At 39.9% G+C, this 13,529-nt stretch overlaps 1 protein-coding gene across 10 annotated transcripts in view; it reads right to left on the reverse strand.

Annotated features, from left to right (window-relative positions):
- The window catches only part of LOC144308565 (integrator complex subunit 6-like), a 57,188-nt gene that overhangs the window by 19,533 nt on the left and 24,126 nt on the right, over positions 1 to 13,529 (reverse strand). For all 10 annotated transcript variants that reach the window (XR_013375007.1, XR_013375006.1, XM_077889259.1 and 7 more), the window contains 7 exons: positions 11,010 to 11,159; positions 10,095 to 10,184; positions 9,689 to 9,872; positions 9,301 to 9,429; positions 6,944 to 7,107; positions 4,914 to 5,066; positions 1,267 to 1,399 (listed from right to left, as the gene is read on the reverse strand). Coding sequence is in view for 8 of the 10 variants with exons in the window: in XM_077889259.1 (XP_077745385.1) it covers positions 1,267 to 1,399; positions 4,914 to 5,066; positions 6,944 to 7,107; positions 9,301 to 9,429; positions 9,689 to 9,872; positions 10,095 to 10,184; positions 11,010 to 11,159 (1,003 nt within the window). In the remaining 2 variants the exon portion in view is untranslated. The remainder of the gene's footprint in view (positions 1 to 1,266; positions 1,400 to 4,913; positions 5,067 to 6,943; positions 7,108 to 9,300; positions 9,430 to 9,688; positions 9,873 to 10,094; positions 10,185 to 11,009; positions 11,160 to 13,529) is intronic.

Genomic DNA, 13,529 nt, shown 5'->3' on the forward strand with positions numbered 1-13,529 from the left:
ATTTATTTATTTATTTATTTATTTATTTATTTATTTTAAAGGTTTTATTTATTTAATTTGACACACACAGAGAGAGAACACAAGCACGGGGAGCAGCAGAAGGAGAGGGAGAAGCAGGCTGCCCGCTGAGCAGAAAGCCCTAATTGGGCTCCATCCCAGGACCCCAGGATCATGAACCTAGCAGAAGGCTAACGCTTAACCGACTGAGCCACCCAGGCGCCCCCTAGAGGACATTTTTATATTGGACTAAGAAAGAAAGTCCGTAGACTACATGTGAAACAATCATGCTAACATTTATGATGACCAGTTCTTAATCTGCTTAACTTGCAAAATTTGAAATGCTTTTCAGCATATTTAGTACAAATAGTATTTATAGCACTAAAAAGCTTATGCTTTTAATGACTAGATTACAACTTCAAGTAAGGTTGAAACTTTTTGCAAGAATTAAGAAACCCCAACCAAAAAAAAAAAAAAAAAAAGGAAGGAAGGAAGGAAAGAAAGAAAGAAAGAAAGAGAGAGAGAGAGAGAGAAAGCCCATCAAATAAAAGTGAGTCCAACTGCACAACTGGAAGCATACTGGTTTACTACTAAATTGCTCCAAACAGATGCAGCTCTTTCAATGGGAAAAAAAAATCTCTACACACATTTTCAGTGATATCTCAGTAGCAGCTTCTAGAGCTGTTTCTTGTAGAATTTTACCATAGAAACCACAGCTTTTACGACTAGAGTGACTGCAGAATTTACTCTCATACCAAGCTCCTTAACTTGCCTAACACAGATGCCTCCAGAGCATTTGAGATTCTTTTAGGGGGGAAATAGTGTGAGCCAATACCCTCCCCCACCACACACACAGAGAAGCCCTATTTTCTGGAGAAAACCATCAGATTCTTGGAGCATTAACCTCAATCAATGGAATTTTTGGTCCAAATTTAGTCTACAGAAAATCAAAGTCGCTTGAAACCCAGGGCGGGGGGTGGGGGTGCCAGGAATGGCAGCAGTGGTGCTCACAGTCTAAAGAGCAGCATGAGTCACAAGCCACACCAGAGGTTAAGTGTCTCTTCTGTGTGATGCAAAAAAGAACAACAGCAACAAAACGAACAGAACAGAAAACTGTGTGTGAATTCCATCCTTCCAAACCCATGTATAGACTTTTCTATATCCTGATACCAATTACTCTTTGGCTACATTTAAAATGTTTAGCCCGTTATCCTATTTTTCATTTCTGTTGTATTTTAAAGATGATTAAGAGGCATATACTTTACTTACCTAAAAGAGGGAGCAAAACCGGGTAGTTGTACGGCATCACAAAGAGGTTCACACAAGTTAAAGTTGTACTGGCTTTTAAATAACCAAATGGATAACCAAGTTCATTGTATTTTCCACTGCTAGTAACAAATACCTGAGAACATGAAGTCATACACAGTTACAACAATAAGGATTTTATCTGAAACTAAGCATTCAGCAACATTCCAAAATGATATCTAAGGCAGTAGTGCTTTTAGTCTAAAGTTATGTCCAAATATGCCGTACTAAAAAAGGATGTTCAAATTGCAATTCTTTATAGGTTATACAAAAAACTGAGACTGGACTGTGCAGTAACCATTTGGAGACCATGGGCTCACATCAACAATACCCAAATACTGACTTAGTTAGTACAATGGCAATCAAGGCTGAAATTCCACTAAGTGATACCAGCCATTAAAACAAACTGACTTCTCAAAAGAACACGTGGTGACCAGAGTGGAGACTTGAGAAAAATGAACATGGCCCCATGCCTAAGGCATGCAATTACAAAATTAAAGCCCATTTAAAGCATCCTACTACTACTCCTGATGTACTATTACATCATATGTACAAGACTATTAGTCTTGCCCTGCTTCCTTTTGATGCCCCCATTCTCCTACCCATTTTTATTCATTTTTCATCCAGTAAATATTTATCAAGTAGGCTATTATAAGCCAGGAATGGGTATTAATTATTTGGAGGCAGCAAGGATTGAGCTTTGGCTAAATCTGGAAGGCACTTTCTCTTCTAAATGATGCCGATAGAGCAAACATTCAGTAAAGATCAAAACATTGATCTTTATTCCATGTGACTATCATCTTATTCCTCACTGATGATTCCTGATTTGATATATATCATATGGTCAAGTCCTGTACACTCAATATGCTGGGCTGAAGTCCTCTGACTACCATGCTTTCTCTCTGTTCTCTGTTTACTCTTTGGCCAAAAATTAGGGCACCAGTATATACTTTTAGGGACCTAGACCTTTGCTGGTTCCCAGGTCTTTCAGTAGGATCGTTGAAAACAAAAATCAAATCCTGATGAAGAACAGAATCCATTCACCTTGCTAATTCCTGGTACCAGCCATATCACCGACCAGTTGACTAAATTCTTGCTATATTTAGTCATAGCTAAGAATAAATCTTTCCTGTGTCATTTACAACCCTACAAAACAATGAGTCGTGCCGGTGCTATAAAACAGGACTCATCTATGAGATTTCATGTCATAATTTGAACCTTAATAGACTGTAATAACACATGGTGAATTTCCCCCTACATCCTAAGTGTGTAAAACAGAAGAAGGGGAAAATCATCAGAAAGGATTAAAAACATTATACACAGCCATTGGCAGTCAGACGTATAAGGCTCATGAGAGGAGAAACATTGTTTTCTGTTCCTCTTTTTCTCTTTCTCTTTCTCCTCTCCCTCCCTTCCTTCTTCTCTTCCTTCTTTCTCATAAGCCCTCTGAGTTTTTCCAAACTCCTTTTCACCTGCAAATTCATAGAATCAGGGGGTTCAAAGGGATCATTAGAGACCATCTAGTCTAGAGAAAGGAAGTGTCTGGCCCAGGACCATATAATTGGTGGCAGACCTAAGGTTAGAATCCAGGCTCCATTACGACTCAGCCAAATTTCCTGGCTCACCCTGATTCTTTTTCTTTTTTTTTTTTTTTTTTTAAATTTTTTTTTTATTTATTCATGATAGGCACACAGTGAAAGAGAGAGAGGCAGAGACACAGGCAGAGGGAGAAGCAGGCTCCATGCACCGGGAGCCTGACGTGGGACTCGATCCCGGATCTCCAGGATCGCGCCCTGGGCCAAAGGCAGGCGCCAAACCGCTGCGCCACCCAGGGATCCCTGATTCTTTTTCTTTTAAAGATTTTATTTATTTATTCATGATAGACAGAGAGAGAGAGAGAGGCAGAGACAGAGAGAGAAGCAGACTCCATGCAAGGAGCCCGATGTGGGATTTGATCCTGGGACTCCAGGATCACGCCCTGGGCCAAAGGCAGGTGCTTAACTGCTGAGCCACCCAGGCATCCCTCCCCTGTTTCATCTTATTCTTTCTCACTCCCATTAATTCATTGCATTAAAACTCAACCAAAGTCACATAAGGTACAGGAGGAGACAAGCATATGGCACATTTGAGGGGTGGTGCAACAAGCAAGGGCATAATTTCTGATGTTCCTTTGGAGAAGATTTACAAGAAATGTGCTATACAGAAAAGAGGCCTTTAGGAAAAAGCTATGATTTGTAATTGTATTTGCCTTTATTGCAAAATTTTTGTCAATCCATGATGTCAAACTTCCTCTTGTGATTTTAAGTTAACATTCTATTATCTATATCTCTACATTCCTAGCACATTTCCAGTGCATTTTACCGTAATATAAACATCCACTCAGAAAAGTGCAAGAGTCGTAAGTATATATCTCAATGAATGCTCACAAAGTGAAAGCACATGTGTAATCAGCACCCAGATCAAGAAATAGAACATGACCAGAAACTCCTTCATGCCCTTTACTGGTCACTGCTCTGCAACCCCAAGAGAAACCACCAGCCTGACTTTTGACAGAGTAAGCCCGCTTTACATCTTTTTGAGTGTCAATAAAATAGAATCACAGGATCTGGGATCTTTGAGGTCTGGTTTCTTTCACTCAATATTATATTTATGAGATTGTTCTGTTTCTTACACTTTTACACTCTTGCTTTAAGTTTGTTCCTTTTTTTCTACCCAGTTTTAGCATCTTTAGAGAATTAAAGTAGTTTAAAGACAACTGGTAGCAATAATCTCACATTTTAGGATGAAACAGATGGCAGTCTAAAAGCGTTTCTTGCGTAAATAGAACCTAACAATTACTGATTGCTATATGGTGCTGTAGTTTAGAAACAGAACAAACATTCTTCCAGCGTAGGACTTCTTTATTATATCCAAATAAAAGGGCTATGACTGCCATGTCTGGATTTTTACAAACTAATATCCAAAGGTGAGTCTATTAATAAATCAGCATGCCTTTCTGGCTGAAGTCTAACACTTGCAAGAGCCAGTATGTGCATTTGTCTCATCCACGTAAAATCCATGTTACACATGCCAATGTGCTTTGTACAGGAAGAGAAGTTTGATTACTTTACACTAATGTAAAAAGTAGTTTCAGGGCCTATGGGGTTTTTTTGTGTCAAAAATATCTTGTACACCTGAAACCAATATTACACTGTACTGTTAACTAATGGAATTAAAAAAAACTTTTAAAAATTGATCTTGTGCTTCCAATCTGTCAAACTCACACTAAGCTTCAGCTGCAGAAGCCATAACTAAATAGAATTATATCATTTAGGTTAGAGATTCTTAACCTGGGGTCCCTGAGTAAGCGGGGAGGGGGGGAGGTTCCTCCAAATCCTCCAAATACACAAATGTAATCAGATTCCACCACCTCAAATGGCAATATACAGTGGACTAATGATTCCTATCACTGAAATTATTTGCCTGGCCCTGTGGCTTATTTGATAGCATTTGTTAGAAAAATTATTAACAAATTCAGTCTAATTATTCCCAGAATAACCTTTGAAACTTCTTAAAACAGTCCCTAGATCCCAGAGTGGTTAGACATTTGGCCACCAGGTAAGAGTAAGTACCTGCCAGCAGGTATGGGGAGACTTTCGTTCCAGGATGTACTGAGTTAAGGGGGAAGGTTCAAGTTCATATTTGTCAAAAGGAAGTTTATCTATTACCATTGGCTCACAATCTACGCAGGAGAACCTCACAACAGGATGAGATGTTCGTGGAGGCTAAAAGACAAAAAGGGAAGATACAGTCTGTTATCAAAGCGAGCTTATGTTTCTGACAAAAATCTGCAATCCCTTTCATGTTTTGTTAAACCATCGCTGAACTATAAACCGGCGCTTTGTAAAAGAGAGCATCGACAACAGCTTCCATTCGGGGAGGGCACACAGATTCTTTAGCTCTACCATCTACTTGGCATTGGAGGAGGAAAGGTAAATTAGAACACCCATAACTACAATTTCCATGAAATAAAGATGATAAGTGCTTTGAATATGGTTAGGAAGTCACTAATGATCCGTAAGATGAACCCTGATTTTCAGACCCATTTTGCACGTCCAAGCATGACCTGCCCTTCATTCCTTTGTACCAAGAGGTTACAGGTAGTCCAGACCCTACTGGTGAAGAAGAAATCCATCAAGCTATCTAATGAGCTAATGATAGGGCTAGAGCCACTAACAAGCAAGCAGAAAAATGGCAAGGCACAGAACCAGTGGAAATTTCTTTTAAAGTGGAATTTGTATCGCACTTCTCACACTCAAGTGGGGGGAAGCAGAGGGAGAAGGACAGGCAGACTCCACACTGAGCATAGAGCCTGACTTGGAGCCCAATCCCAGGACCCTGAGATCATGACCTGAGCCGAAACCAGAGCCAATCACTTACCTGACAGAGCCTCCCAGGTGACCCCCTGATTTTCATTTTAATTAAACTTGAGAAATATTTCTGGCCTGTTCTATTTAAACCGATTTTCAAAAAGCCATAAAGACACAAGTGCAGCCCTGTCACTAGCAATAATGACATAAATTTGTAACCAAAATATTCACTCTGGGATTTGGAGCTAAGAGCAATTGGGCCCTGAGCTCTGACTGGTGTGTGATCTTGGAGCCCTGAGGGAAGGTGGAGGAGATGTGCCCTCACCCACAGCAGTGGTGGAAGTGGCTGTTTGGCCCTATATTCTCATGGCGTCTCCTGAGAAAAAGGAGCCTAGAAGGAGTAATCCAGGAAAAAAATGCAGCTCATGTCAGAAAGTTCTACAACTTACACAGAATGTAGTTTGGCCGAACCAGGAAGGTGCTAACTGAAGGCGTAGTGAGCGTCATGCACCCCCCTAACACACCCAAGAAGGCTCACTTGGGCCTTTTTACAGAGGCTGGGGGGTGGGCAGGGAGGAAGACCGAGGGAGAGTGGGTTTCATATGCTTTCCCTCATTAGCAGACACCCCCTCTCCGAAAAAGCCAATTCATCTGGTACTAGGAGCAACTACAATATCAAAACCTCTTCTCCCAATGCAGTGAACAAAAAGAAAAGTCTTCACTTAAAGATCATTTTTAAAATATTGCTTAATTACCCATCATTGAAAGGTGCACTCCCAAGGAATGCCAAGTCCCACTGATTACAAAAAAAAAAAAAAAAGATGAAAAGCAGGTCCACAAAGTTGCACTATGTGTCTAATGACTCCCTAGGAGGAAGTAGAAGAGCTTCTGTTCTGAGTAGGTTTCTAGAACCTATGCAAGGTGTAAGCTAAGTTTTCATTTCCTGAGGATGTACACAAAAAATAATGCTAGCAGTCTTTAGACATTGCATTTCCCATGTCAATCAAATCAGACACTCAGAAATAAAAACCAAGCCACCGATTGCAACACCATCAAAAATAACAATGCTTTAAACATCCAAAGTGGGCAGTTCAAGTGGCAAAAGGCAATTAAAAGAAAGAGAATACCAGAATAGCAAGGAAGTCCTCTCTTGCTTTTAGGTACAAGCTTAGACTTCCAGCAAGAGATAGAAGGTATGGCTGAAGAGCCTCAAAGCTATTTTACAAGGCCCAATTTAATCAGCAAACTGAAAACCCAGAATGAGGTTTACTTTTTTGTTTTATGACACTTACTAGTGAAGGTAAATTCTGATCTGGCCAGAAAGATTCTGGAATTGGCCAATGTCCAACAGGAACACCAGTCTTAGAGTTAGGTCGTACATAAATGAGCTTATGACAACTATGCCATGGTTGAGCAGCAAATGAATTGCTTGGCCTGGATGAATCCATAAGTCCATCTAAAAGGTAAACAAAGACACTAAGGCAAGACTTTCTTTTAACAGCTACTGATCTTCTTGCAGAAAATTTTCAGCAAAAAGCAAAGTACAAAACAAACCAAAACAGTGATTCATGAAAAATTAAAGAAATAAGACTGTATCAAGATTTCTGAATGTTCTCTCTAGCAATTTTCCTCTAATCCACCCCTCTAATCTAACACCCCACGCCATCTTTATCTATGCCCCAAACATGTAGTTTATGGGAACCTATTATAAAATTAGTTTTCAATTTTCTGAATTTGTTTTTTTAATTTTCTGAATTTAGACACATAAATTAAACACACCAAACCACTAGTTATTTTTCTAAATTAGGCAAATGAAATTGCTCACCTCCTGGTATAGTTTTTACATTTTTGGGATCTGACAAAATAGGTCATTAAATTACATTTAGTTTTTCTTTCTATTCCCAATTAGGTGGGAAAAAAAGTATTCTTTACTAAACAGACTCAATGACCACAAAGGCAAAATAAACACGATCCAGATTCACACAAAGATAGAAGGAATGTTGCCAATACAATTTATATATATAGTTGGGGGAGGGAACATAATGCAAATGCATTGAGTTTGTTATGAACTAATTCATGATAGTTTCCCCATCCACCATTAAAATTCCAGGAAACTGGGCTTGTATAATGCTGAAGGATATATCCTGAATGTATTTTAATTATTTAAACTAGCATATTTCATTTGCCCCCGCAAAGAAGGCATATATATCTCCTTTAATGCAATGATTAAATAGTCTAAATTATATTTGTAAAGGACATGTTTTAATGATTTGAGTCTCATATTTCTTATATTACAAGTCATATGATTTACTTATTTACACATTACTTTAAACAAGTAATTACTTTATACCCAGAGATTTATTAGAGTCCATGGAGCTCTAAGGAAGACATATAATGGCTTCAGGGGACCAAAAGGACCCCCACCCCTTGAAGTTGAGCTCACAATTCTGGGGATGTGCATTCTTCTCAGGAGAGAGTTCTTAGCTTTCATCAGAATCTCAAAGGCTGAGAACTCTGGACAAAGGAGAATTGGATCTAGAAAGAAAATCTGAGCTATTCACAGGACACCAAATCTAATCGGCTTTCAGTGGGACAGTTCCCAGTTCACATTTAGATAACGAACACGAAAGTATGGATGGAGCAGTCAATCATTAGCAAAAGAACATGTCTTTCCTCAATTAATTTAATGAATTTAAAATAGATTGTGAGGCTTCAGTCTTCTGTGGTGAGTGTTCTTAAATTGGAGTCCAAGAAACCCTAGAATTAAATACAAAATTGTATTTGTGTGGCCTATGTCCATTATTCTAGGGAGAGAAGTCTCTCCTGTTTCCAACTGGTTCTTAAAGGGTTCTAGGAACTAAACATTCAAAAGGCCAGGAATCACAGGATCCAATGGCTTCAGACAGAAACATGTGTCTCTCTGAGCAGTCACCACTAATTGTGGCCATTAATGAAAATGTATGGATCCGATCAGACAAGCACCATGGTAATGATGTGTGTGAGCACTCAGGAATGAGAAGCAGCAGCCTTATGCTCCAGGAAGCCTTGTGGTGCTAAGATGATATAAGAGAGAAGACCCTTCCCTTACACAAAGGTACTCTCTGTGATCATCTATTTTGAGACGCTGAACTTTCTGTAAAATGTCATTTGAAGAGAAAAGTTTCTGCAGCTAAAAAGTGGCCAGGAAAATCCTGGTGTAGGATCTTACAGGATATCAGCAGTTTCTAGACAAACGTTCACAATCTCTCGCTGACATGTGGTGACAAACACAGATTTCATAAAGATCACTTGGCACATTTGGCACTCACAAGACCTAAACCAGGTTACTGGTTAAGTGGCACTCCAAAGTGATTATCCAGATACTTAATGAATCAAGAGAGTAATTTGGTGTATCCCAGAACTGGGACAAGGGGATATGAATTGGATGGGGAAAAGGAAAAATTTTTGTAAGATCTGATGTCAAATTAAAGTTGTTAGAATCTGACCACCTGACACATACAAAGGCAGTGAATGAATGGCAGTTGCTTGGATGGATGTTCACAACCACATGAATGTGTATAGACAGTAAAGACTGTCTATTATTAGCTGAATATCTTCCCAATCTCAGATCATTCTCCAGGGTAAAAAAAAAAAAAGTCATCTACTGTACCTTCTCCAACAGGAAGTGGATCTGGTCCCGTTTTTTCAAAGTTAATAACTACACCACTCTGAATTTTCTGAACTAGAGACTCTAAACACTGATTCAACATCCTTTGTGTTCTAACACAGTAGGAGCGACCTATACCAAAAAGAAAAACAAATTGTGAAAGTTTGATCAAATAAAATACTACTTAACAATATAAGCATCTGAAATCCTAAAATATACCTTGAACTAATCATAACTACGTTGGCAGCAAACCTCATGCTCATTATGAGCGTAAGCAGCAGAGCTAAAGGATTCTGAAGGAAAGCAAGGCCAGACAGAATATGGCATTTAAGAAGAACCACCCCCTGTTGCTCTGAATTCTTCCTTTAGAAATACAAGTTATTGCCCATACCTCCTGTGACTTCACACATCTGTGTGATGGCAGACTCATCAGTTGGTACACTCCCTAGTTGCTCTGGTTCTGTAGAAGCCAATCCAGGCAAACGTAGCACCAGGGCAAATAACCTTTGATCCCAACGAAAAGGTTCTTTGGTTAGTTCACTTCCGGGCAGAGGAGAATTCAAAGGAAGATGAAGCTGATAAGGCAAAAGTTGAAAAGTTTCATCATAACAACCTGGGCAACAATGAAGAAAGAGTTAAAAGGGTCACTTTTCTTTCATGTACTCGATAATCTTTCAGGGCTCATGAAGATGGAAGGTTTGATCCAACTTATTCTTAACTGGCAACGTACACCTCCCACAGAAATAGCGGCATGTTCTCTGCCATTTAAACGAAACTTTAAAAAAATGAAATCTCACCTCTTCTTGAACACCAGCAGTACTTGTTAACTTGTTTCCATCTGTGATGGTAATTAAAATAGATGGTTCTAAAAAAAATGGATTTCTCCCCTAAAATACATTTAACAAGTATTAGAGCCATGTAAAGTAATAAAATTGTATTTAAACTTTTTTACATTTGTCTTGCCAGTGATCTCTCAAGTATGTGACAAAATTTGCCTGGATAAGTAAGAAGGGAAAGATTAGGGGCTAAAGTGGGTGGGAATCAAAATAACGATCCCCGCCGAGGTAACATTCAGAATAAACTGAGGAATTCATATAATTCTGGAACTCCCCAAACTATAACAACCAAATACTCCTCTCCTTCTGCTTTCCAAGTAATCATAAGAGAAAGATATTAGAGAGATTATAATGGCAGCAGCATCCACATCTGTGAATTCATTCCCCTGAGTCAAAACGTTGGCACAGATTGGGGGGACAATAGTGACTTATGCTCTGGAGCTCAGGCAGTGAGTCTGGTTATTGTGATCAGAGATTCTAGAGTAAGGACAACAGGAGCACCAGATGCTATCTTGCCTTCCTCTTATTCTAGAGCTTTTTCATTGAATTGGGAGAGACAAGGGAGTTCATGACACTGAAACACTCTTTAATGGCCTCATTCCAATATTTCTCAGCAATTTATTCATCTCATTCTCAGATCTCTGATGATATGATGGGGAGTCACTTTTCACTACATATTTTATGATCAAGCCACATACAAAACTCCCCTCCCCAAAAGAGGGATCTTTTTCAAAGCAGGTATTTAAAAGATACAGATTTCCTTTTGGCAGTTGTGACAAATAGCAAAAAAAAAAACTTGGTAACCACACCCAATTTTAAACTCTTAACCCAAGTCACCAAAATAAATTAGCTGTACTCACTTAAAGTTTTTTTTACCTGTCCATAATTGTCTATTCCAGATATTAATCTATTGAGATTTAACAAATCAAATGAGGATCTTAGAGCCTGACCAAGAGTAGTCAGTCCAGAAGCCTGAAGATTTTTTAGTTCACTCATGAATGTTGCGTGATTTTCCTTCCAACCAGCCTGAAAACCAAACATTTACAAAGAAATTCCCGATTATACAATGAACAATAATATAAAGTGCAAGCAACCACTAAACAGCAAGTATCAAACATCTAATGAATGAATAGTTCCTTGATCTAATTATATTCTATGTCTTGGCCAACCAAATGGAACTAAAGCAAGCCATCAGTTTCAGAAAGATCCATCCACATTAATGCCCAATAGCAAAGATGCAAACAATGTTTTCATCCATTATGGCTGGAAGGCTCTGGTTCAAGGAGTCCAGTCTTCTGTTCAGGTCCAATCGAAACTACCCAAACATCTCAGTATTTACCTTAGTTTGACATGGATGATGAGCATGAAGTACAGAGGAGAGGAAGCACAATTTTTAAATGCACTGTCCTTCATAGAGACAATTCTTTCTTGAATGTTTGATCTACCTGAACATTTCTAACCGATTCCTCCTCCCAAACAATATTTTCACTTTAAATAAGAATCAAGGGGGAATTCTAGGAATAGAGCCACAACTATTTGGAGACAACCCTTCTGGTATCTTCAAACATTTAGAAAGCCCCAAGTCTAGAAAAAGGGGAGAAAGAAATTTAAAAAGTTTTGGCAAAGCAGCAGCATCCCTGAGGCACCCCCAGCAGCTCTGGACAGCAGCCAGGAACTGAAGAACCGAGGTCAGCAGCCAGCATGCTATGATTTAATGGTTTGTGGAAGAGGAGGAAAAGATCACAGTGATGGGGCAGTCATGGCCAGAAAAACAAAGCAGCTTCAAATGTAAAGAAGAGAGGCCAAAAGAAGAATTGGCGGCTAAGAGCGAGTCACAGAGGAGAAGTCCAGCAAGGGAGAGAGCACACAGCACAGCTGGGCAACTTGGTGGGACCAGTGGCCACCTGAGTCTTGGGAGCCCTAAGGGCAGCAGTGTGAGATGCTGAAGTCATGCCAACCAGGCCAGGACAGATGGAGGTGGAAGCAAAAGCAAATGACAAGAGATAAAGTAAAGCATTCAAATATCACATTTGGCTGAAGGCATACTGTCCATTATCTACGCAACTCCAGCCAAAGCTATTTTGCTGGTTTCCCAGTCTTCAGAAGCAGTTTGGGTCGGGATGAGTGGGAGGCAGAAAGGGGGCAGTGTCTGCGTGATCTTGAGCAAACCTGTTGGCTCTGAGGACCTAAATCATACTCTCTGAAAATGAAGAAGGTTAAGGCAAACAGGGACACCTTGTGAGGCTGTGCAAAATACAACCCGAGGGAGGAGTCATTCCCACTGGAATCCATGAGAATGGCACTCCCTGCAGCTGAACAATTCAGAACCTGCATAACCATGTAAGGTGAAGGAGGGCCTGGTTAAGATCCATTCCAGTCCAATAGTCTGGGATTCTGTAAAATTAAAGACATGCTTAGTTTGTTTGTTTGTTTGTTTGTTTGTTTGTTTGTTTGTTTTTAAAAAGACTCCTAACATATCCTATAGATCAAAGGATCGAAAGGTAAAACCTTTGCACGTGTTCCTTTGACACACTGTAGATATGACTTCTAGTGCCTAGGGAAAGTAGCACATGAGACTAAATCTTTGGAGCCCCAGGTCCTCATCAAATTACCTAGAAATATCAGCAGGTTACAGATTGAGCTGAATTCCACATCACTGACTATCAGGGAAATACAAATCAAAACCACAATGAGATACCACCTTACACCAGTGAGAATGGGGAAAATTCACAAGACAGGAAACAACAAATGTTGGAGAGGATGTGGAGAAAGGGGAACCCTCTTGCACTGTTGGTGGGAATGTGAACTGGTGCAGCCACTCTGGAAAACTGTGTGGAGGTTCCTCAAAGAGGTAAAAATAGATCTGCCCTACGACCCAGCAGTTGCACTGCTAGGGATTTACCCCAAAGATACAGATGCAGTGAAACGCCGGGACACCTGCACCCCAATGTTTATAGCAGCAATGTCCACAATAGCCAAACTGTGGAAGGAGTCTCGGTGTCCATCGAAAGATGGATAAAGAAGCCGTGGTCTATGTATACAATGGAATATTACTCAGCCAGTAGAAACGACAAATACCCACCATTTGCTTCGATGTGGAGGGACCTGGAGGGTATTGTGCTGAGTGAAATAAGTCAATCGGAAAAGGACAAGCATGATATGGTCTCATTCATTTGGGGAATAGAAAAATTAGTGTAAGGGAATAAAGGGAAATGAGAGAAAATGAGTGAAAATATCAGTGAGGGTGACAAAACATGAGAGACACCTAACTCTGGGAAATGAACAAGGGGTAGTGGAAGGAGAAGTGGGCAGGGGATTGGGGTGACTGGGTGATGGGCACTGAGGGGGGCACTTGGCGGGATGAGCACTGGGTGTTATGCTATATGTTGGCAAATT

Source organism: Canis aureus, chromosome X (assembly GCF_053574225.1).
Source record: "Canis aureus isolate CA01 chromosome X, VMU_Caureus_v.1.0, whole genome shotgun sequence".
NCBI classification, from domain to species: domain Eukaryota; kingdom Metazoa; phylum Chordata; class Mammalia; order Carnivora; family Canidae; genus Canis; species Canis aureus.